This window comes from Pocillopora verrucosa, chromosome 3, assembly GCF_036669915.1.
Source record: "Pocillopora verrucosa isolate sample1 chromosome 3, ASM3666991v2, whole genome shotgun sequence".
NCBI classification, from domain to species: Eukaryota; Metazoa; Cnidaria; class Anthozoa; order Scleractinia; family Pocilloporidae; genus Pocillopora; species Pocillopora verrucosa.
The window spans coordinates 6,290,964-6,316,118 of NC_089314.1; the positions used below are offsets into that span (position 1 = coordinate 6,290,964).

General features: G+C 37.1%; 4 protein-coding genes and 1 long non-coding RNA gene across 6 annotated transcripts; 3 read left to right on the top strand and 2 right to left on the bottom strand.

Annotated features, from left to right (window-relative positions):
• The first annotated feature begins 309 nt into the window (after positions 1 to 309).
• LOC136279867 (uncharacterized) lies at positions 310 to 3,507 on the top strand. 2 transcript variants are annotated; one of them, XR_010717036.1, is made up of 3 exons: positions 317 to 571; positions 807 to 903; positions 1,175 to 3,507. It is a non-coding gene; the product is annotated as an uncharacterized lncRNA (long non-coding RNA). The 2 variants fall into 2 exon arrangements; XR_010717035.1 differs by having other exon boundaries at positions 310 to 571; positions 807 to 3,507.
• Positions 3,508 to 8,569: 5,062 nt separating this feature from the next.
• Positions 8,570 to 15,825, bottom strand: LOC136279777 (nucleoporin NUP35-like). Its single transcript, XM_066163952.1, has 11 exons — positions 15,751 to 15,825; positions 15,591 to 15,673; positions 14,640 to 14,800; positions 13,559 to 13,670; positions 12,180 to 12,349; positions 11,649 to 11,702; positions 11,364 to 11,433; positions 10,570 to 10,626; positions 10,023 to 10,091; positions 9,440 to 9,589; positions 8,570 to 9,047 (listed from the first exon to the last, which is right to left on the bottom strand). The coding sequence occupies exons 1-11, from the start codon at positions 15,761 to 15,763 to the stop codon at positions 8,967 to 8,969; spliced, it is 1,020 nt and encodes a 339-aa protein (XP_066020049.1). The 5' UTR covers positions 15,764 to 15,825; the 3' UTR covers positions 8,570 to 8,966.
• An 83-nt stretch (positions 15,826 to 15,908) lies between these two features.
• On the top strand, positions 15,909 to 16,791 carry LOC131777392 (large ribosomal subunit protein uL13m-like). The gene has a single exon (XM_059093685.2). The coding sequence runs from the start codon at positions 15,967 to 15,969 to the stop codon at positions 16,471 to 16,473; it is 507 nt and encodes a 168-aa protein (XP_058949668.1). The 5' UTR covers positions 15,909 to 15,966; the 3' UTR covers positions 16,474 to 16,791.
• A 1,337-nt stretch (positions 16,792 to 18,128) lies between these two features.
• LOC136279762 (glucose-induced degradation protein 8 homolog) lies at positions 18,129 to 19,171 on the bottom strand. Its single transcript, XM_066163853.1, has one exon. It carries the CDS (start codon positions 19,060 to 19,062, stop codon positions 18,376 to 18,378), a length of 687 nt encoding a protein of 228 aa, XP_066019950.1. The 5' UTR covers positions 19,063 to 19,171; the 3' UTR covers positions 18,129 to 18,375.
• Positions 19,172 to 19,201: 30 nt separating this feature from the next.
• On the top strand, positions 19,202 to 22,709 carry LOC131777363 (large ribosomal subunit protein eL15). The gene is made up of 3 exons (XM_059093657.2): positions 19,202 to 19,253; positions 20,717 to 21,040; positions 22,369 to 22,709. The coding sequence occupies exons 2-3, from the start codon at positions 20,732 to 20,734 to the stop codon at positions 22,672 to 22,674; spliced, it is 615 nt and encodes a 204-aa protein (XP_058949640.1). The 5' UTR covers positions 19,202 to 19,253; positions 20,717 to 20,731; the 3' UTR covers positions 22,675 to 22,709.
• Positions 22,710 to 25,155: the final 2,446 nt, after the last annotated feature.

Below are 25,155 nucleotides of genomic sequence, written 5' to 3' on the forward strand. Positions count from 1 at the left end.
GTGTGTAGGATTTTCAAGAGGTGTTGCCAATCAATCAGATCGACCGAAACCAGGTTGACAACTTACGAACCAGCCAAACATTTCGTTAACAGCGCCATCAAAGTATCATTACAGTCCAACAAAGGACCTGTTTTTCTGTTCAAATCTGGCAGAAACTGGCTCAGACGCACTACGCGAACTTCCTAACACTCGAGTACACTGTGAGTACGCGTCAACAAGAAAAAGCGGAAGTCACATTGTAAACTGCGGATACTCATACAAGATGCCGCTGATATGTCGTGGGCTCATCTGGTTTAGGACGATGTTATATAGTGCTTTCCGGTAGCGTAAGTCACAAAATGCAAAATGGCGGCGAAGAAGGCGTCGAAGAAAAAAGAAGATCTGGATGCTCTGCTACAAGAAGCAACAAGTTTGCTTGTAGAAAAAGAAGTATCACGGAAGAGGAAAGAAGGTCTGAGTGTTTGGAATTTTATTGGGACTTCACTACTGTTTTGAGGAAATACAAGCACGAGTATCGGCCTCGCGAAAAAAAATGGGACGAATACGTCGCTCTGCAGTGCAACAGAAGAAGGTGATTTTACAATATTTTTATCGGTTTGCTGTCGTTAGTTTTCTTTTAATCGTTTATCAAGTTACGTACACCATTGCGGAGCGAAGCGAAAGATTATGGTACTTTCAAATTATTTGTTAAAATTAAGCAGTTTCCCATCAGGAACAACCCGACCCATAATCACTCGCTGTGATTTTAAAAGCCCTTGTAGCGTTTGATATTAACCTCGTAACCGTCATCCTTTCTTCAATAATAGAACCTATTCCTGGCGTAAGTGTGTATGACGCAGGTCATGAGATGCAATCAGATGATGTGAACCAAACAGGGAGGTTTATAAACAACTGCATTCAAAGGTATGGGAAATTTTTTTTGATACAGTCATAGCCAGATCTTGTGTCAATTTTGATTTTTCAATTTTTTTGATTTTTCAATTTTGAATTATGAAAGCTTTTTATACATCTCCTTTATGGCTAATAATGAATCATCCACTCATGAAAATTAAAGTTAGTTCACATCTCTCCATTCATTTACATGTTTTAAAGTTTCCAAAATGTTTAAAGCTTAAAGTTAGATTTTTGTCTTCATACCGACCATGAACTTCAATCAACTCTGCTGAAATGCCAGGAAGTTCTTGAATCGTTCCAGAGCCTGGAAAATAACTGGGAAAAGAGGGTGGACAATTTGAATGAAAACTGGGAGTCATCAAGGGAGCTGATTTTCAAGTCCATTCTGTGTACTCAAGGGTTGCATATGTTAGGCCAGTTGTGTGCCATTTGTGCTGAGGGAAAGTGTGATGTCAGATGCGTAGAGTGTGGTGGAAAGAAGATGTGTAGTGAATGTGATGCGATGATCCACCAGGACCTCCTTTTCCATGACAGGGGAAGCTTTTGTGGATGGTTTCTACAGGCACATACCTCCTACTGTCAACGTAAATGAAGATGGGAAGCTAGTGCAGACTAGTTACTTTATTTACTTTAATGTTTCTGGGCTTCTTATTGTAATGGGCATTTATTTCTGTTCTTTTTGATAGATCAAATCATAAATATAGTCAATCCAAGCTCTAAACCAGCAACGCATATACATTTCTATACAGACACCTTTCAATTGCATAATCTCTTTTGCCCTACTAAACTGATACATTGTCTTATGAAGTATTTCTTTTATCAGGGAAATGTTTTGTCTTCATGACACGATCTCTCTCTCAAAAGGAGGATAATCATCAGTTACAATATCTCCTCAAATGAAGTAATATACATCATGTAATTTGACTGTGGTTTCAATAAATAGACTGGGAATAGATTTGTGGACGATCTGCATCCCGGCATTTCCAATATCATCTCAAGACAAAAGTAATGTTTATCGTTACTTCTTAATTTAATGCATAGCATTATTTTATGGTTTGTGTGGGACCTTTGGGACCCGAAGCTTGGGAATAAGTATACAGGAAAGATAAAATGGTGGCTTATGGCTACGAAGGAAATCTCAGGAGTTTAGTGTTTTAGCATGAAAAGGCTGGGGTGTTGTGATCTAGTTCTCAAGTAAAAAAGATCACTATCTGCAATCAGGCTCTACCACCTTTTGAAAAACAAGTAAACATTGAAACGGTAGTGAGAAAGTAGCAAGTTTTGAAGTCTAAACGAAAGATGGGTAAGCTGAGTTTCAGTCAAATATCATGATGTTTAGGATGTAATTTCGACACCAAATAAATATTTTTACATGGCTATACACTCAGGGGATTCTGTTGTGTTCACGTGAAGGCCATTTCAGCTATTTCTGCCACTTGTAAGTTGTAGGAAATAAAAATATGCACACTTGTGTCACATTGAAGCCCTGTTAGATCACAAATACGATTTATTTCTTTGTTTTGGGTGGTCCATTATTTTTGGAAGTTGATGTTGATGAGAAAGAAAGAATGTTTGCTGTTATTTCTTCCCTCGAAAATTTTACTATTTAGGTACCAGATAATCTTACACTGAAGATCATTGCATCTTATTATGAAAAGTTGCCCCTGATTGCTTTGTCAACTTGAATGTATGACGTAATGTAACTTGTGATTTGTGGGATTTTCACACACAAACTAGAAAAACTTGAAGAAGGTAATGATGTACTTAATGCAAAGCATTTTGGTACAAAGTCTGCTTTGCTGTTATCTACCTGAAGGTGCTTTTAATATGCTAGTAAGACTTGCACAGCCCAGTCAAAATGTTTTTGAGTGGTAGACAAGCTGGATGTAGTAGTTATGGGCAGCAGAGGTCAAACCTCTTCCTGAAAAGCAGTCTGAAAAGTGTGAAGTCAGTGGAAGGTACCTCATTGTAGGTGGCCAAATCACAGGCCGCCAGCCCATTTTGAGTGAGCAGAAAAACTCCAGATTGGCTATTTAAACTAGTTTTATTGAGAACCAAACCCTGCAAGGCTTATATTTTGTTTCAGTTTGAAGTGTAACTTTGATGTTTCTTATTTTGCAGTAAGTTAGCTTGTTATGGCCATTTTTCTCTCAAACATTTTTTTCAGCCCAGTCACTGTTTTTGAGAAGTAGGCAAGCTGGCTGTAGTAATAGGGGGTAGAGGCCAAACTTTTTTCAGACTAGAAGTCTAACAAGTGTGAAGTAAGCCCCAGATATTTTGTTGTAGATGGCCAAATCCCTGGCTACCAGCACATTTTGACTGGGCTATTTGTTATTTAGCTACTAAGTAATCTTATTATTAAAGACCACTGCATTCCTTTGTAATAATTTGCTGCTGATTGTATGCTGTATATAGCTTGTGAGTTGTGTGATTTTCACAAGTAAATTTAAACACCTGAAGATGTAATGATGTAGTAGATAATGTACTTGATGCGAACCAATTTTGGTACAAAGTGTATGCCTTGTCTGTAGGTGATTTTACCATGCTAATAAGACTTTAATAATAATAATAAACAGCAGCTGGAATAGGAATATTAAAAGAAAAATAATAACATTTAACTGTACCAAGCTTTGGTTTTATGTCTAAATTAAGCACTTAATCGAAGATCACTGCACTGATTAGGCCCAGAGCACTGAAACAGTACTGTCTGCAGTTAGTTTAATCTTTGTTATTTCTATTGATCTATTTTTTGATCAATGTTTCATAATAATTTATAATTTATTGATCTCTTTCAATAGAGCAGGTTCGCACATGTTACCTAATCTCACACATATGTATGTATGTATTAGCCCAGTGGAAATGTTTTTGAGTGGAGGGCAAGCTGACGATAGTAGTCGGCAGCAGAGGCCAAACCTTGTCCTGAATAGAAGTCTGAATAGTGTGAAGTAAGCAGCAGATAATTCATTTTAGGCGGCCAAATTGTTGACTTCAGCACATTTTGACTGGAATGATTGTGCGTAGTATGTATGCGCACTTCTTTTTGGGTGTTGCACAAATCAAAGTACCAAGAAATCATCTGTGATAATTTGGTATTGTAAGGTGTAAACATTTTTAATTATAAGGTAAAGCTTGATCATTCTTAAGAGTTCGTATCTGTTCTGAAAATTTGGGGGAGAGTCAGGGGAGCATTATTTATACATATGTATTTAAAAAGTAAAAAAAAAAAAAAGCACAAGGGTAAAATCCAAATTTGCTTAAAAAGTTTATTTTGAGAGAAAAACCCTGGATATGGCTTGGGATTTGTGTGATTTTCACAAATTATTAGTTTGTTGTGTAAACTTAATTTTCAAGAACCTTGTTAATTGTCAGCTTCAAGAACAAGTAGATAATCTTTAGTGCAGCCCTCTTTTCTCCTTGCCATCATTCTATTTTTTTTCTCAAGTTTCCTTTTCTTGTTTTTAATCAATTTATGGTCTTTACTGGTGCAATCTCAATATCTGCTCTCACAATTATCTGTGCCAAGAGTGTGTACCATCACTCTTGCCAGTCTCAAGCCCAAACGCTGCAAATTAGCTGAAACTAAATGTATTTTGCAAAATTGCATTGAAATCTGTCTAAAAACACCAAACGCTCAATTTGAACTGAAAAACTCGTTTTTGTTGTTGTTGTTGTTTTTCTTTTTTTGCAAAAAAATTAACTTATTTATTTCATGTTTAAAAACGCTGCAAACAAGCTAAAAAACGCAAAAAAAACACTACAAATTGGGCTCATTTTACCCACTTTTTGTCAAAATAACTGCCAAAAACCTGGAAACCAGCTGTAACAACATGTTTTTCACCAGATCACAATAAAATCTATTTCATGTAGTAGATGCCATGGAACTTCTTGGTTGAATAACAGCTGCATACGATTTGGGTTTGCCTTTCACGCTGACGTGCCAGCTACTTATCAAAAAATTTAGCCAATCAGAATGATGTATGGTCTGACCGGCTCTTGTTCCCAGGTTTCCATTAAACATCAGGCTGCATAGGGTTTAGTTAGTCTCTTTTTTACTAGTTTTGTTTTTCTTTGCACTCTTTGAAATTTGGTGCATTATTGAAGTGAGTAGATTTTTACACTCACTGGTCTCTTGGATGAGACACAGCACATCAAGCGTGTACAACTTTCATTTTAACAATAATAACATCTACTGACTCCTACAAAAATTCACATTTGACATTGATTACAGAGGGGGTTAAGGGAAAGCTCCCTACTAATAGAGAAAATCATTATGTAGATCATGCAATGATCAAATTGCAAGCAAAAATATTTGAACTGAATTTTTCTTTTAAAGCCTTCAGACCTGCAATCAAATTTCACACCAACCTTGGGTTATCTTAACCCAGCTATGAAGAACCTGGACCTGCTGAATTGTTTCTTTTGGGGAGCAGACCCATGCACCTACTCAAAATAAGGTCCATATGCACATGCCCAGTGAGCCTCCAGACATCTTTGCCACCTTTCATCGTTCAACTTTTATATTCATGCAGCATTAAGTGGCATTGGGTCGTTTCACTCATTTCCCATCATGGGTAGAAGACTTGTGTCACATTTTTAGAGTTAGATCGTCTTTTTTCAAATTTCTCATTACGTATTTAACAGAAAAAAAAATACTAAAAGGAGACTGCATGGACTTTGTAAGAATATGCTTTATTTACTACTAATACAAAATAATAAGCTCTTAGAAAAAGGGTTAGACATAATACAAGCTGAAATTTTTCTCAGTCCTCATATTTTTCATAAGCAGTATTTATGTAGTGCACATATCAAAAAGAACTCATGGCATTTTCATCACCCTACAGTTCTTGGAAAAATACTACTACTATCCAATATCCTCCTATGTCCTCCTATATTATATGTTGTTCAACAATCCAATAAGATGAAAACATTCTACTGCTGCACATTTGTAACTTTAAAGAGGGTTTTTTTTCACTTCTAAATCTTGATGATTTAGGATTTTAGTACTATCATCTGTTGAGATGACAATACAAAATTTCACTCTGTTCTGTGTCTGTGGAAGTGTAATACTTGTACTTTTCCTTTGAAGCTGCAGTATGACTCTACTCTAACAGGAATCTCTTACTTTTACCAAATACATGAAACTGATTTATGCAGCAATATTAAGATCTGCATTTACAATTCAAAATTCAAACATATTACATGTTCGATAGTCTGATAATAAGAGCCCCCCCAAAAAAACTCTTACATCCCAAACAAGATACTAAAACAATACAACAGGCAACCAGGAAATTGATTTTTTAAACAAGATCATGGAAGAATCCTAGGTCTGCGATCAGAATGACTAAAAACATGTCTAAAAAACCTCATAATGGTTTTCAAACCTTTATATTACCATGATAAATGCATTATCATAATGTTGAAAGTGCAAGAAATACCCTTGCTTTTTCGCATGGCAACCACGCAACTTAATAACATTAAATAATGTTAAACACTTTGAAATCCTTCCGCCTTTCTTTCCTCATTCCTTTTGCTTTCTTTATCCTTGATTCTGATCAGCCATCACGATATCATGGAGGGTTAGATTTAAGCCTTCTGGTAATAACGCTTGGAAAACCTCTTCTTTACTTGGCAGAGCGCGAGCCTTCACATTCAAAGCATAGAACACGTGATGAACTTCGTTTTCATATTTCTCGTAAACGCCAGCAAATGTTTCCCCGTAACGCTGAAGGTTTCCTTCGCCATTCCTTACACCCAGCTGTAGGGTGGGCCACTTATACGAGTTTGGTACATGATTGTCAGTTTGCATAGTTTCATAAAATTTGTAAAGCTTTGAAAACTTCACTCCGATCTTTTTAAGCTGATCAGCTTCTCTTATTGATCTCTTAGCATCAGGTATTTTGATGTTTCTACGGATGCTGATCAACTCATTAAAAAATCGACCCATATCACCTTTTACTTGATTGAAGTCCTGTCCTTCCGGATCTTCCATATCTTCCAGAACTCTTGTCAGGGGTGCATCCCTAGGTGGGTGGCTCCACATGACGAAGTCCTCCGTCTCAAAACGAATAACATTATTGTCATCTGCCACAATGGGTAAACAACGCCATTCATTATTTTCCCTGTCATACTTGTACACAACATGCTCTGCAATCTGATTCACCAGGTCACGATTTCCACCTTGAAGGATTTCCTTTTCAGACCACAAGGCAGAAATATGGTCAGATAAGGATTGGTTTGCTCTGAGAAATTGACCAATCAACCACGGTTGCTCTTCATCAACAGAAAGAGTGTTTCTCGTAAAATGAGAGCCCCCGCCTTTCGAGAGTATCATTACTGTAGAACGTTCTGTCGTTGATACTGCACAATATATTGAGGCCTCGTCTGTTACTCTATTGAAAGGTGGCGCCGGCCAATATCTCCCAATAAATGCGGGTGCAAGGTTGAACTCGTCTTCCAAATGCCGTAGGCGAACGAATTCTCTAAGCGTAATCGGCCCTATCATGTTCTCTTCCATCGAGAGAGTTAGCTGAAGAGTACTCCCTACACTTCTTTCGTGCTCTAGCCGCTCCCTGCGTGCTTTATAACAGAAGAGGACACAGTGGAGGCAAGCTGTACTTAGTTGCCAAGCCTTTGATTTGGAGTGAGGCTGAAGGTGACCTTTGATGTGAGAGAGACCAGTATCTAGTTAGCATAATAACAACGCAGTCTACCTTTGGAAAAGCGAGCAAGCTAGTTTTGTATCATAACAATGTCAACCTTAACCTCAATCCTTTCCAAAAGCTTAGCAACAGGCAGCTGTAAAATGGATATTTAATTTAATTTCGCGAGGAGTTTGACTCGTGGGTCTTCAATTTCGCACGTTTTTTACAATGGTAAAAAAAAACGCGAAAGTACCAATATGGTTACTTGCTTGCTGACAACCTCTGGCCTGTGGAAGATCATTTACAGAAATCCGAAAAAAAAGAGACTGAGATCATACTCCCTATATACCACAGACATCCCAAGCTCACGTCTCGTAAACGCGTCACGCGTTGTGGCGTGGAACTGTTAAGAATTTGAGCGCGTTACAAGATATGGTTTTTGGAAAGAAATATGGTCGAATTCACATGCTAAATATTCCGAAATGTGAATATTTTTAACGTAAGGTTAACAAAATTACCCACTCCCGGGGTGTCCGCTATGGTTTCTGGCGTTCTCTGCCGTTTTAAGCTTGCCCTGCCATCACTGACATGAGACGAGGGGAAACAGTCTCCCTTTGCTTCTATTAGCGGCGTCAGGCCAAAAGTAATTTCGCAAAAAGACGCATCAAACGGCCCACAAGGGCAAAAAAATACCACAAATGCGTCGACTAACATTTCATCCAACTTTATCGAGATGTCCAGATCGAGATGTAACGTAAATATGTAACTTTTAGAGCTTTATTCATAACCCTCAGATTTTTTCCTCAAATAGTGTGGTCTGCTAGTGGTCTGACATGTCAACATACTCATATTAGGATCCACTTGTGCTTTATGTACAACAAAAACAAAGGAAAGAGACTGCATTATTGGCTTTGTGAAGAATATTTAATTTGCTGCTATTACTAAGAAAAAACCTCTTCTCATAATACCAAGGTCGTCACAGAAAGTTGGACATTCATCATGACAAAAAAAAAAAAATGAAGAGTTTACTATCATATATCAGAATATGTAAATTGACTTTGTGAAATTGCAAAATAAACATTGATGCTTACACAGGTAAGGTTCGTTCCAAGATCCCTTTTCTGGACTTGTGTTCATCCATTCATTTATCATTTATCAACACTAAACACCAGTCCAGTTCGAAAACTTACCCTTTCTGTTAGTTCTCTTTTTACTGTTGTTCAAAGAATGTCCTCAAACCTCATCAAGGTATTACTTTGTTCTGTATTCTGGGGACCTTTATATTTTAAACTCCTTTTTAAGCTCTAAAATTAGTTTGGCTTCCTATAACAATAGTATCACATCTTTTATCTAGTTTCACATGCATGGTGAATTCTGAAATAATTTTAGGTGAAATAGATAATATCTAGGCTGAATTTTAGATCCTTTTATTCACCACCCAAATATATACTCCATTGCTTTAGAGACAATGTTTGCATCTTTCTGTGGAGTCTTGGCTCCATCTGAGACAACCTGCCACCAAAAAAATACTTATTTCAGAATTTTACATTTCCTTTTTTCCCCCAACTAATATCTAATCTAATAAATGGTTTGAACCTAGGGGCAACAAGTAATAGTGTGGTCTTATTATCCGGGTGAGTGTAGTCTTGAGAAGGACTGATGTTTTGACAACTTGAGCCAAAGTCATCATCTGAGTTAAAAAAGAGACATATGCTCCAGAAACAAATTAAGATGTCACTGCCTTAGGAAAAAAAAAAAAAGAAAACTACAAATTGCCTACAAGTAAGCTTGAAATTCTGGCAACTGGCTTCACTATTTTATATGTAATTAAAAAACCCTGGCTATTAACTTGTGATTCTATTTCAAGAAAAGTTTGTTTCATATTAAGACTTCACTCAGATTACCTGATGGTCACTTCGAGCTGCTTGGTAGGCGGCAGTCAATGGTCGCACTGGAACAGGTTTACTCACAGTTGGAGATGTTACCATGGTTTCATTCCTATTTGATGATAATGGTGTGCTCATATTCTCTTTCCCAAAGGTTTCCATCACACTCTTTAACAGTAAAAAATGTAGCAAGCGTTAAGATGTGCTGCATTTCTAACTGAGTCAAAGTTCAAAGAACTGCTGAATGAAGGTTACCTACACTCAATGCAACATCCTTTCTAAATGCTGAATGACAGAGAAATTCAAGGACTGATCATTTAAGATCTGTGAGATGTAGGGGGTGGTATTTTTGAATTAATAACACTTCCCAACCCCCCCACCCCCCCCCCCCACAATCCTTCCACTCCTTCACCAAAAAAAGATCCAATCAGAGGATTTGACCCACCAGCTGAACCTGATGCTTAATCCTGGATATAACCCTTTTAGAGACTGCCAGCCCCTCAGGGAACAGGAGCTGGACCTAAAATAGTAAATTTAATGTACAATTTATCTGGACTTGGCAGTGGTTGATCTGTAAAATGCTGTAAACACCAAATCTTACCTTCTCAATACAAGGCATGACACCAACCATAATGTTACTGCCATAAATCTTTCCATTTTTACTGAGAGCCTGAAGATAACAAATAGTCAGATGTTTAGATATAAGTGATCCTTGCAGCTATGAACGCTACTGAACTAGTGGTTGAAATGAGACCTGAAAAAAAATTCATGCCCATACAGGATTTGAACTCATGACCTCTGCAATACCAGTCATTAGTCAGATCTTATTGTGTAATTTTATGCTATAAAAGTGATTTTCTACACTTCAAACAAACACAGGCTATCATCAGGTTTTTTCATGAGAGGAATGGCACAAGTTATAATGAGGGAAAAAAGTAGATTAAATAAACTTTACTTTCATCTTCTTTGGAGATTTATTGAAAAAGCTTTGTTTTTGCAGGAAAATTTATCCAAATAAGTTTATAAAGAAGGTCTTACCATTTGAAACAAGTTACTTATTGGGAAGTAGCTGTGCCTGACATGTGCTATACAGCTGTAAATGGTTAGATAACTTAAGAATCTTAGCAATAGTTTTTTATTTTACTCACCTTTTTGGCTTGAAGTTTTGACTGATACTGAAGATGCAACCAGTTCCCTTTGGATGTCTAAATAAAATTTTGGAATCATGATAGTTAGTTTTAAAATACTATCACATCAAATGCTCTATTTACATGCATCTATTATTTCATAACTAGTTCAATTCTGGAAAGGAGAAAATTGACCTGACCTTCAAGTTGGATCTTCTAAGTGAAAGCTATTAACCCTTTAACTCCTGGATCAAATTTGTACTTCTCCTTACTGTCAACCATACACTTGTTATAATGTGAGTTCAAAGAATTTAGTATCTGATCAACTAATCATCCCCACATTAATATTTTCTTTTTTCTCATCAATTATCTGGTTGATATTGTAAGGAAAAATCCTGTCTTGTTCACTCATGGGAGGTAAATGGTTAACGACATGTACTTACAATAGACTCAACCTCTTGTTCTGTTTTAAGTGCTGCTGCTATGAACACGATTTGGTATTTTTCTCACTCAATTCCAATTTTATATCAGCAAAATACTGATTGTTGCTGCATAACATTTCAAAAAAAGTCTTAATTTCTTGAGTAATTTCTTGTTTAGGTTACCAAGGTGAACCTTAGTAACCTTTAAATAAAAAGTTTCTCCCCTTTGCTTGTAACATAAATCAAACATCTGGGTCACATTCTTCCCAGTCTACATTTACTCTGTCAAATTACTTTTCAGGTTTTCAGACCTTAAATGCTCTTGAAAGGAACTATTTTTGATCCTTGTGATGATCTGAAAGTCATACTAACAGCAACCTCAGCAAAACTTACCACACTTTTCATGATGTTACCATACTGAGAAAATTGTTGCAGGATAAATGAGGAAGCAGCTGGTGGGAAACTGATTTAAAAACAATGACAAATAAAAAAATAATAAATAGATAATAATAATAATAATTATAATAATAAATAAACAAATTAATAATTAGGAACAAGATTACCAAAAAATTAAAACAAATTCATTTACAAAAATTAAGAAAATGTTAGTCAACTTATGATCTTTTATATTGGGATTATTAAAAAAATCTACTATATTAAGTAATAGATATATCTTACCCAAATACTGTTACCCAGCATTCATCTAGTATGTCATCACTTGATATCGCCATCCTAAAATACATGTCACCAAATTGTACTCAATTTTTTTTTAAATTCTCGTGGGTAGACTTTCCATCTGATTTGTCTTCAACTTACTCTGTCTGTACTTCAGTATCAGATAAGGGTAAAATAATCACCATATTTCCTTGAATAACCACCCACAAAATCCAGCATCATGAACCCCTTTGCCACATCACATCCATATACAAGGTATCACATTTCACATTGATCACATAAAATGTGTAAGAATATCTTATTTTATCATAAATGGCAGTAATGTCGCAATCTGATAGACCAATTCACTGTTGTCAGTAAAAATACAGACAAAACCACACACATCAATGTGTCACGCAATGGCTGTGCACCATGGGTTCACAACACTTTGACCACTGTGATGACAAATATCTTTCATGATCAGAGTACAGACCATGCTAAACCACTGTGGATTCGTTAGATAGAAATGTCTATAATTTATAAAAGTTCACTAACCCTTGAGTGTAGAATGGATCAATCTGTGTTGGTGAAGACAATGGGCCATGCTGAGGACTGAAATGTTGTGAATCTACACCAGACATTGTGGCATTACCACCTGGGGTAGAATATCCAGAACTCTTTCTAACAGATGTCATAACAGCAGTGGCCATGGTCACATCCATTTGCTGTAGAATAAATCATAATCAGCAGAAGTAATCAGAGATGAGTGAAGCAAATTGGATTCTTATTTCCAAATTGTTCAGAAATTTCAAGACAGTTGTGTATGTTTCCAGGCTTAGGATCACCTTGTTCAATATTCATTGTCAATTCTATTAGCTGTATAAACAGAATTTTTAACTTCTGAAAGTGACTAGCATATAATTTCTCCTGAAAGTATAACCCCTGCATCATGCAGAAAGGTCATGGGAATAATGGAAATGATCACCAACTAAAAATTATCTCCATTGATAAACAAATTCTCCTTGTCAGCGCCTTAGAAAATGTATGGAAACAGTAAACAGGAGAATATGAATACAGGACATTTCGCACAAAAGACTTTCCACACAAGTCTTTTAGCACAAGTTTTGGACCGTTCGCACAATTCTTAGCGGTCATTTCGCACAATAATTATAAGTGAGAAACATCAATATAAAAGGTATACTAATTAATACTGATAAAACATTTCACCTGCACATGTCACTTTCAATAAGATCCAATGGCGAGAAGGTAGACATTTATTTACATAATAACTTCAACTAGATCGAAATGCTTGTGAACACGATCACTATTCTTACTTGAAGAAAGGAACAAATCTTTCTCTATGAAAATGTAAAGAACTCCCTATTCGAATGATTACTTCTTTTACTTTTCCTTTGTTAAACAAAAAACCTTTTAGTTTTGACAGTATATCATCCACTACAAACAAACGAACATGACGACCCAACGCTAACTGCTGTAAGGGTGTAAAGGGTCACTACTTGGCAAATGATCAAGTGATATTCCACCAGAGCAAAAGGCGCAGGAGATTATTTCATCATTCAACAAAATAATACTAAGATGCATAGATGACATCAGCATTTGCTTTTTTTTTTTTATAAGATAACAATATAACACAAATAGATTGCATGCTGCCATGGGTATGTACAGTAAAGTAATAGATCAAAGAAGGCTACAAAATATGGTAAGAATATCTGTGACACACTTGGCTGCAAAATCGTATATGCATTTTTGTTTTTACCACATTTTGAGAAGGGAGCAGTGATACTTGTAGTCACTTCATGCTAAGGAAATTGGGATAAGTTCCAGCTTTGGGGGGGGGGGGGAGGGGGGAAACTTGGCTGAACAACACACTTCATCTTTCACCTTTTTTTCTGTAGTACAGTGGCCATAGTTACCTGTTCTCTGTTGAAAGGAGAATTGGTGAAATCTGAACTTCTTGCATCGTAAAGTCCTTCAACAGGAGGTGCACTGATGGAATCTTTTGGAGTACAATCCACAGTAGATGATCTAAATAAAAAGACAGAAATAAAGTATTTACAAAACAGGCAAAATGCATGATTTTTCATATATGTTTGGCTCAAAGAGAGGAAAAGAGAAAATTAGCCACAGTATGGCTGCAAGATGTGAGGTATTTGTTTTACTTTGTTCTGTTTTTATTTGGTTTGTAATAATATACATGAAAAAAAAAAAGCCTGTCTGATTAGCTGAAAATTAGTGGTAACATGTGTACATATAGCATGTGTGCACTGCCAAAATTTTGTCACTCTTGACTATCTGTGATGTGTTTTACATGAAAGTATTAACAAGTAACAACATGATTTCTCATGCAGTTTGGTGTAAATAAGCACTTGTATTTTTCAATTTTTTGTGCAATTTTGTTGCTTTTGATATATTTACTTGTGCTCATTTAGACCAAATTGCACTCCCTATTAAATTATTACTTGTACTTATTTTCATTTCATTAGTCTACCTATTTCATCCCTGTCCCTCCATCACTGTAAGTAACATACTAATACATATAGATTTAGCCAAGCCTAAAAGCAGAGCTCACATTTTTTTTTTCCTGCACGTCTCAAGGGCACAACGCCTTGCCCCGGCCAGGACTAGAACCCAGGTCATCTGACCACTGGACTACTGGACAAAGCAGTGGCATTGGCGTGCCCGCAGTACACTTGACCATGCATGTTAAAAGTAGCACCTTGTACGGTCATACAGTCGTACAGTCGTACAACCAAATTTTTGCGGCTTGATGGGTTACTAGTATTTTGTATAGTTATGGGGCTACGCTCTGCGAGCTCCACTATTAGTTATGAAAGCCCATACTTCATAAGTCCTATGGTTTTTTTGGGCTTCCTTCCCATTTTCTCCAACCTGGTTAGTACAGTGTTTGTGGTTGTATGGTGGGAAAATAAAATTGCTGGAATTATATTCTCAATTATATTTTGGGCCTGTACATTATTTAAGGCAGTATATAACCTTGCAGGTGTCCTGTCTAATTTGTTTCCAAGTCCTTGGGATCTAAGTGGTGTTCCAAATTGATGCTGGTACTGTCGTGGTGATGAGAATGTTCCTGCCTGACCAGGGCTTCCATTGTATGATCCTATAGAAGAGCCCAAAGGTCTTGCTCTTGGGAAGGGCTGTGAAAACAAACAAAACTAAGTAAAATGCCCATGGAATTTAGAATAGGTGATGACATGACTTGCAAATTGCTCTCACCCTTCGGGCTGATACAATTTTGTTGTCTTTGAAAAATCACCTTGTGCTTATCAACACCAAATTACAATCGAAATCAAGTTACTACTTGAATAATGTATATGAAAAAAAACATCATGGAAAGTCAAGACAGACGAAATTTTGAAAGCATCTGCATGCTTTTTGTAATTTGCACTCATATTACCACCTTGCACTCATGCTACAACTTTGCACTTGGGTCACATGAGAATGACCTCATTTTAAGCCAACCAGAAGCAGGTAATTTTTTCATGTGCATTATTATCAGGGTTAAGCAGCCTATTGGTAAATTATTAACAAGAGATCTCTCACTAAGTTACTAAGTTCTAAATGATATGCTGTATTTGGAGTTCTTTTTCTCTGTGCATGTCTGTCTTTCACCAAATGACACCATCGTTCATTCAATTTATCATCCTAGGACAAGGAAATTGATGAGGAAATTTTATCACAAATCGCCTTGAAAATTAATAAATCAAAAGGGTAGTCAAAGGCAAGAGTTTGTTGGTAGTAAGTAGCATTAATACGTAAAATATGGCGCCAAATTTAAACAAATTACAAATGATAATGAACAACTCAAGAATAAACGAATATTTTTCTTAGAGAGGTACATACAAACAAAATCTAAGCGATCAGTGTTCATTAACAAAACAGCAATGAATCGATCAAAGATTTAAGTTACTCTTGAATCTAACATACCGAAGCAGCCGGCGAATTGCCGCCAAGGAGATACTGCGGCAAATAACCAGGAGATGATGGAGAACTCATGTGATGTTCGTGAACTGAATAATCAGAGAAGAAAAGAAACGGTAGTCATACTCAATGTTTAACTTGACTGAGCGATCTAGTGGTGTTTTACCTTGATGATCCATGGCGAATTTGCTCTTTCCTGAAAATCGAATAGATTCCGATTCACCTTGCACAGCGGACTTTGTTAGAGAGACAATCCAAGATAGAATAAGTGACGTAGAAAATGTGGTTGCGCGTGCGCGATTTGCATTGATAGATAGGCTGCCATTTTGATCGTGACTCGTGAAGGTGGTGAGCTTCATTGCGGCGTGCAGTTGCGTGTAAAATGACTTTCCTAAACCGTGCCAATCAAAGTTTTTTAACCCATGCTCGCCTCTGGTATCTTGTAGATGCGAAGGATCAGATCAATGGACGCTTAGCTTCGTATCTAAGCCAAGTTTTGCAAGGAAAGACAAAACCTATATACCATCATACAGATGATGTTGGTGATTACGTTGTGGTGATCAACACGAGACATATTGTTTTATCTGGTACCAAGTGGAAAAATAAACTTTATCGTCATCACACTGGTTATCCGGGTGGATTAAAATCTATAACTGCAAGAGAGCTGCACAAGCGAGACGCTACAAGGATCCTATGGAGGGCTGTCTATGGAATGCTTCCGAAAAACAATCTCAGACCTATTTGGATGAACAGATTGTTCCTTTTTGAGGACAATGAACATCCGTACGCGGAGAATATTTTTGCCAAATTGGAAGGCCCAGCTCCTTTACCCAAAAGACTGGAAGAGTTCACAGTAGAGGAAATCGAAAACTATCCGAAACTCTTTTGATCAATATTTTGGGTGCTAGCCCTCATTAACTCCAACCATCATTGCCTTTTCAACTGTGAGAATGTAATTTTTGCAGAGATAACATCAAGATGAAAAACATGATGAAAATTTTGACTTAACATTTTCATGAGTCAATGGATGACTTTAGCCGTCATATGTGGTGTTTGGCTCACTAGTTATATGCACATGGCATGAAAAATAACAAGTACAATTCATCATTTCATGGTCAACCACTTTATCCCATTTACCTAGTAATTTCAAATAAACCGTGTTTTTTTTTGAGGCAATGACACAATTAAAACCATGAATTAACCATCAGTTGCCTATTATTTCATTTATTTACCTCTGTCATTTACTGTATATTTTGTAGTTACATGTAAGCACCTGATGTCCTTTACTTTACTTTTTGTGGTTCTTGCCACAGAACTCCGAGGTGCTATCCGACTTTCTTGCCATAACCCTTTTGATGATCTTGGTAGTAATTCTCCTCACTGTCTGCCATATAATTCTTATGATGTTATTTTGGATAATTTGGTTATCAACTGATAATTTATATTTCTTTTCATTCTTACTTGTCTGGTTGCATTAGAGGATTAAACAGTGTGTAACATAGGAAGGTTCAACAACCTAAAAGTTTCTTTCTTGTAATTTAAAACAGTCTTAATTACTCCTTCAAAATGACTTTATCAGGTCTTGAGTAGGATTCATAATTATGGGCCAGATTAGTCTTATTTCTCCCCTATGACTTATTTTACCTGTCTGTGTTGATGAAAAGTTCACACAGGAGCCTGTGTATGTTTTCAAGTTGCTGATGACCCAAAAAGTAAACTGTAAGGCTCAATGACCACCACCCTCTCAAGTCCAGTCCAGGTAGTAATCTGTAACTGTGAGGGGGGGTTGGAAACTGCCACTGACTTCTTAAACTGCAGCTATTAAACCAAATTATGTTAGCATGCGAGGCAAGAGAATTTCTGCAGTGTTTTTTTTTTAATTTGCTGATTAGAAAAGCTTTTTCCATGCTTGTCATGGGTGATTCCAATTCTTGGAGAAAAAAAAAACTTTAGGCATAACAAAGAAACTCCATAAAATTCATGTAACTGAATGCATTGTTTTCTTTTTCTTGTCAAAAAAAGGGAAAAATTAGTGATTACATACCACCTTTTCAATGCCTAAAAAGTAACACAATAACCGTTCATGCAAGGTTTGTGCTTATTTATTGACAATCCCCATAGGTAACTGGTCAAGTTGCCTGGAAGTCATCTCACCCCAAGTCAAGTGGGGAGGAACCTTAGTCATGTCACCTGAAATTTTAGTCATGTCACCCAAACACAAAAGTCAAGTTGCCCAAAGAAACAAATACTTGAAAGAACAGACTTTCTGACTATAAATAAGCAATAAAGTTGAGAAATCTTTATCACCGAAGTGATGTTTGTTTCCAATAACACCATGAAGATGATGGTCAGAATAGAAATATGTTCCTCTGACAACTCTTAAAGTGTTGTTTGCTTCTGACAACAAAGGGAAGCTCTGTTCATTTCTAATAACAAAATCAAGCATTGTTTGGTATGTACTAGTTTCTTACTCACAGATGTTTCATAAACTTGAGAAATCTTACCTTTGTTTCTCACAATACCATGAAAAAAACCCTACAACTGTTACAAGAGTATTGTATGGCTCTTTATTGAGTACACAAGTTCACAAGTAACTGGAGTTGAACATACTTTCCCAGAAAATTAGTTGAGCCAACACATAATACGTGTATGCTCCACCAAAACTGTGCTCTCTTAAGTCTAGAATGGGTCACCCCTTGATTTGGGAAGACCAATGCTTTCTGTACGAAGTTTGGCTTTATTAGTCAAAGAAATACCTTTCACCGTTCAATATTCATCAAGCTTTTTTGTCTTAGAGTGAACCATCAAAAGTACCGTTTGCAACATCTACCATTTTGGGGAACTTTGCTTTCTTGGTGTCCAACTCTGTTTGCGCCCACAACAACAGTTTTAACAAATTAGACAACTTGGGTGAGGTTTCTCTGTGTTCTGCTTCCAGAATGGCAGCATTCAATTCACTAGCAACCTTTTGTCTTTGTGAAGTACACAGCAATTCACCAAACGGTGAATCCTCAGGGTTATCAAACGCCAGCAAAGCCATAGTTCGCTCTAGTTCTTCCAGGAACTCGGGAGATTCGTTGCCTTGCTCAGCAAGCTGGTTTTGGGCAAAATCAACAGCCGATTCAATGTCTTTTTCACGAATTAACTCGATAAGGCGTTGTTGCTGAAGATGAAAATACAGATGCGGTTTGCAGTCGAGTATCTCCGGGTTTAACTTGTTCGTCAGAGCGATTGCTTCTTCGATGTCTCCACGTTGGACAGCGGCTCTTATTTTAATCCTTTCGTCGAGATTTTCCAGCGGAGCACAAGGCTGCGTGCCGGATTCCATTTTAAATTTCTCGGCAGCCTCCTTGAAGCCCTCTGTAACAAGGTAGTCCATAATCAGACGGTTCATGTCTGCTCTCTGAAATCGCATGTCTGTTAACTTTGTCATCCACTCCTCTCTATTTCCTTCTTCTCCTTTTTCTGCCTGGTTCATCTGAGAGGAAAAACAGCTTTTCTTCGCGGTACAAAAGTCAGAAATTGTTTGAAAATACAACACTTCATAAATATTGTTTGGACAAAATGGCGGGTTGCGTTATGCTAGTTACTGCGCATGGGTGAAGCTAGTTTCAAATCGAGGCTACTCTCTCGTGTCCTCTTTCCCTCTTTGCTCTCTCGCGATCTGAGGTAGGCGAAATAGCATTTGAAATCGTCCACCATCCTAACTTTAAAGCAACCATCAGACGATAAATTTCATATGAAAAGATTCTTTGATAGTATTTGTTTCCACTTTGCTCCTTTGCCTTTTTATATTACGTTTATCTTAGATTCAAGCAATGTCTGAAGTTTCTCGGTATCAGGAAATCTTTACAAGTTGTTATTATTTCAACATTCGAGCAGTGAATTTGGCTTGGTTTAGAAAATGAAATAATTAGTGATTTCAAGGTCATAGTTCTATGTGAGGATATGCTTCACCATACAAAAATACAATGGTTTCAGAATTTTTTCTGTCGTGGTGCACGTTTGCAAATTCTGTAACTGTTTATCATTTTATGTTCGGAACGGTACGGTTCAACGGTAGTTGAATTGTGTAGCAAGTGTTTAACATAATCTAATAACGGGTTGTTCTCTTCTAACGTGTTAAACAAGAACCAATAATAACTACTTCTATTATTGACAAAAGCGACGCTACATTCTGTGTCGTTCCTATATCAATCTCAGTGGGATGACAGCAATGAGCAGATCACTTCAGAAATTTTTATCGATATAGTTGTTCTGCATATGTGAAACTTCTGCACAATGAACACAAGTGCATCTCAAAAAAGTGAACAGATGAGCATTTTGGCATTCTTGTAAAGGTGAAAATGTGTCAAACGTTCTAGAAGGAGATGTGAAATGAGGTCTAATTGTGGCATAGTCTATGACTACTGTCTTTCTTCATTGTTTCATAAATCCCACTACCCAATGTGTTTATTTGTATGTTCGTTAAAAAAACTAAGTCTGTGAAGAAATTATTGTTATTCTCAGATAGATAATAGCCTTTAACTCTGTCTTTAGGAACACCATATATGATAATTAAATATTCAGTCTTATGGTAGATCAATTACAAGGTTTTGGGAAACCAACTATAGTATTTGTGGGGCTTATTTGTCAGAGTCCTACTGCAATGGTTATAGTTTTACCCTCGATTTCAAAATATGACATTGGGCACTGTGCCAAGCTTTAGCCCTTCAAATTCTAAGGTCTGATTGTCAATTCTCCCCTCTAGCTACTAAACATTTCCTTGTAAATAAGTTGCGAGAATTTGGTGTTAGATCTAGATAAGAGTAGAGTAGAGTAGAGTATTCTCATGACCTGTTTTCTGGGTAATGTTTTGTTATTATAGTGGGAAATTACATGTTGATCACTTTTGGGAGTTTAAGGGTTAAAATTCAGTTTGAAGTTCTCATGACTACCTTGCATTCTGATTGGGAGAGTTTCTGTTTTTGTCATTATTTACATGGAAGGTTCAATGTTAGATGGTTCTATAAGTTCACCATAAGGGAGATTTTATACTTAAAAAATTTGAAGTCCCAGATTTGAGCCATGTGTTGCTCAGCATGTATCATATATGTGTTAAAATTATTGTATCTTTGAATTCCAATTTTCAGCTGACCTAGGACAAAATGGGAGCATACAAGTACCTTGAGGAGCTTTTCAAAAAGAAGCAATCTGACCTTTTACGGTTTTTACTCCGTGTACGATGCTGGCAATACCGCCAACTCAATGCCATTCATAGAGCCTCACGACCCATGCGCCCTGACAAAGCTCGTCGTCTTGGTTACAAAGCCAAGCAAGGGTATGTGGTTTACCGTATCCGTGTAAGACGTGGTGGACGCAAACGCCCAGTACCTAAAGGTGCAACTTATGGTAAACCTGCCAACCAGGGTGTGAACCAATTGAAATTCCAGAGAAGTTTAAGATCTGTGGCTGAGGTAGGAAGTCAAAGCACTCTTAAATTTTCTACTACTTAAAAGCTGATTTTTATTTATCAGAAAACCCTGACAGGGAGGTATTTTCAGGATATCTTTCAAACTGTGACAAGTTATGTGGACAGATGAATTTGTGAAATTGTAAACATTCTCAATTTTTTGGGATAGTTGACAATGAAATGGTAAATTGAGAATGTTTCTATTTCCTTTATGTATTCCATATATTTTTTATGGTTTTTGATGAATAATTTGCTTCAGTTTTGTTAAGGATGATGGTGTTTTAGCCTTAGTCCTGACAATTTCAATTGAGGGAGCTTATTGAAGTGCTGATTTCTTTAAATTCCTTGATGAGTAGCATATAGCATTTTCTATGAGTGGAAATTTAAACTATATTTGTAATATATAGATCAGGGGTACTTGCCAAGGGAAATTTTTTCAAAAAGAGAGATGGTTTTAAATTCTTGTTCTCAAAGCTTGGCTAATTCTTAGCTCTAGCAAGGCCAAGTTGATGTCTGCCTGCCTATACAGAACACTTGAACCTAGGGAACTTTGTAAATGGTGAGGCATCTGATAATCAGAATATGACGATCCATTGTAAGACTTGATGACTCGCCATGAATTAGGCCATGCCCCTTCACTTACTTAAAAGATATGAAGAAGTGAAGGCTCAATTCAAGGGAGCCTTTGGTTTTTAACCCTTTCACTTCCATGATCTCATCAGTAATTCTCTTTACTGTCTGCTATATAATTCTTATGATGTTGCTTTGGAGAATTTGGTATGGATCAACTTGCAGTTCGTTAATTTGTCATTTTTCTTTATTCTTACCTCTTGCCTGATTGATATTGTGTAGATATTGTATTGATATTGTAAGGAGAAATTCTGTCTTGATCACTCCTGGGAGTTAAAGAGTTAAGACTTCTTAAGCATCCAAAGGAACTGAATCCTTCTGTTGGGACACAACTTTTTAGAATTAGTTCTCTCTGCTTTACTGTTATTTAACAATAAATAATGGTGAGTTCAGTTAACTGATGTTTTAATCTAAAACTATTTCACCAAATCCTTGAGCAATCTCAGTGTTTGGGCTGAAGGCAAACCTCCCATGTTTTGTTGCTTAGAATTTTTCATTATTGAAATACAAAATTTGTGGGAAGAATAAAAACTTGTGCAGATTTCCTCAACACTTTTGACAACCAAGTTTGTTGTTCTATGCTAGCCAATGGGGGGAAAGAAGCTGTCATGGAGATACGGTCAGAGCTTTGGATTGACTGAAGAAATAAGCACATTGTGCCAACCCTTAAACCACTGATGTCATTTGAACTGTATTTTACAGGAGCGTGCTGGTCGATACTGTGGTAGCCTGCGAGTCCTGAACTCCTATTGGGTGGCAGAGGATTCCACTTACAAATTCTTCGAGGTGATCATGGTGGATCCCTTCCATAAAGCTGTTCGTCGTGACCCAAGAATCAACTGGATCTGCAAACCAGTACACAAGCACCGTGAGCTCCGTGGGCTGACCGCCGCTGGCCGTAAAAACCGCGGTATGCGTAAGGGTCACGGATACAACAAGGTGATCGGCAGTTCCCGTCGTGGATCATGGAAGAGGCGCAATACGCTGTCTCTTCGCCGATATCGTTAATTGTTTGATAATGATAATAAAAACCAGCAACTGTACTATTTTGTCCGTTTATTGTTGTTTTTTAAGAAATAGCTTTCAAGGGAAATACTTACCTAGCGGAGAAATTTTTTTAGAAAACATCGATCGCCACTTTTTTTATGATTTGTCGTCAGAAGTAGGAAGTTTGCTTGAAGTTTACCCACTAAAACGACTGACCTGGGCACAAAAAAAAAATATGCTACCGTAGGAACTTTGACCTTACTTAAGTATCCTTAGTACAGGTTCTTCCCTATGCAAAATGTGAGGTGAAATAAACAGAAAAGAAAGGAAAGAAAACTCTTGGGACTAGGGTATCCCTTTATTTAAAGGCTCAGGTTTGGCATGGTGAATCTTTCCTTAGTATGGTACATCTCTAATCGCTAAAGGGTATCAAGTCTCTGGATTGTTTTCGGAAAGGTGTCAAGCACCAGTTTTTTTGATTGGCATTTGTCATGTTATGAAAAAGGAGTAGTAGATGGAAGTGACCGAGCCCTACCTTGTACTTTTTATTCTATATCGCATATTTAAGTAAAGATTATCAGGGTTTCCCAGTAGCGGCTGCCCATCGATGGTGTAGTAGATGGTATGGGGGCCGTACGGCGAAATCCAAACACAAGCAATCTCGGCATATGGCGGTATGAGTTCATTAGGCAGCGGTAGACCAGTAATCGAATTCTAATAAGGCGATCGACAAGCTCTTTCGATGCACCCGCAATCCTCTCTACAAAGGTGTGTGGATTTCAAGACTGACTTTGTAGTATACTATAGTTCGGGAAATTACGAAGGAATGAGTTATCGTCGAGATACAAGAGCACGTGACATTCAAGTCTCGTTTCTGAACTTCAGAGTACACTACGCCTGTACTGAACCGAGTCATGTTTAGTGTTCGTTTCAGTCTAAAGCCGCTGTCAGCTCTCCGTTGCTTCGATCTCTTCATTTACGAGTATCAGGAAACCTTTACAAAATGGACCAATCAGCCCATTTGAAATCTAGAATGATCGAGTACGTAGAATCAGTTTTGTGTAATTACACTGAAACGAACTGGAATACAGTCCACGTTCTAAATTGCTTGAATTGCTTTATCAGTGATATCGGACCAAGGGAAAAGCCCTGTTTACTTAACATGGCTTTAAAAAACATTGTTAGACAATTTTCTCGCAAAATTATCGCCTTAAGGATTAATTGGTTATCGACTAGCAGTTTTTGAAAGTGCATACGCAGCAAAGACTGAAAGGCTCGATAAACGCTTCGGTTTTTCGACCTTTACATCCTTCGAGTTAGTCAAAAAACGTTTGACATGCGAAAGAACGGCTGGGAAGACGACTATGGTTAATATCAGAAGTAGCGGAAAAGTTTCTTTACAAACCGATCACTTCGGCGTGAACCGATTGTCATGTACTGCAGTGGCTCTGGTGCAATTTTAGCCTGTTTCAATTTTTCTTTATAAGGTCAGTTTTTCTGGTAAAACTACTAAAATTGTTTACTTGCGTTTAAATACTTAAAATTCCCTCTTTACTTTCCTTTCAACATTCACCGCAATTCTTTATTCCGGAAATTAGCATTTTGCTTAAAAAATATTCGCAAACCAATCTTATTATTACTTTTGGTTGCTACGAATCATTTTGACACCAGCAATACTGAAACCGTTCAGGCAAACTTTTTTTCATTCGACGTTTCCAAAACGAATCAATTTGGAAAAATAATCACCAGCCACTGAGTGTGAAAAGCATCTTGTTTTCTTAGATGTCACCGTCTATTACTTTAAGGTAACTTAGGTAATCGCGATGGAAAAAGATTGCTTTTGTCTCCGACAAAAGACAGCAATTTTACGTCAACAAATTAGTGTTTTTCCGCTTAAAAGCTGCTAAAAGCTTAGGAAAATAAATTTTTTTTGACGAAGATCACGAATCAATTCAACCAAAGAAGTATACCGCCAGGAAACCATTCACATTCACGAAAGCGATTCCTCGATCGTTATAACCAAGGAGAAGTTGCTTTTAAAAGGTTCGATTGCAGTGAGTTTAATGTAACTGAGAAACTAATTTCTTTAGAACGTTATCAAATCCGATGTCGTTTAACACAGCATACAATATTAATAGAGAACAATTCAAATTGGGAATGGAAAATTGAGAGGAATGCCGGCGCGCCTGGCTGAGTTTTTTTTTTTTTCTTTTCTTTTTCGTAACGCTTCGCGCCTCGAAATGTGTCGATAGCATCATGCTATTGTCAAAATGTTTATAGAATATGTTTCTGAGCTTTCCCGTGTTGTTTTCTGAGTTTAACAGCTTTGCTCTTAAATTTTGCGAAGTTTTCCCGCGATTTATTAAGGTACAAGGGAGAATTGACCATGAGCAATTACCCTAATTTCAAATTCAATTGCAATCGGATGTCGGCTATTGTTTCCTCTCAAGGGGACAAACATATCACGAAGCATATTGATCCAATGACTTATGAATAATTTCA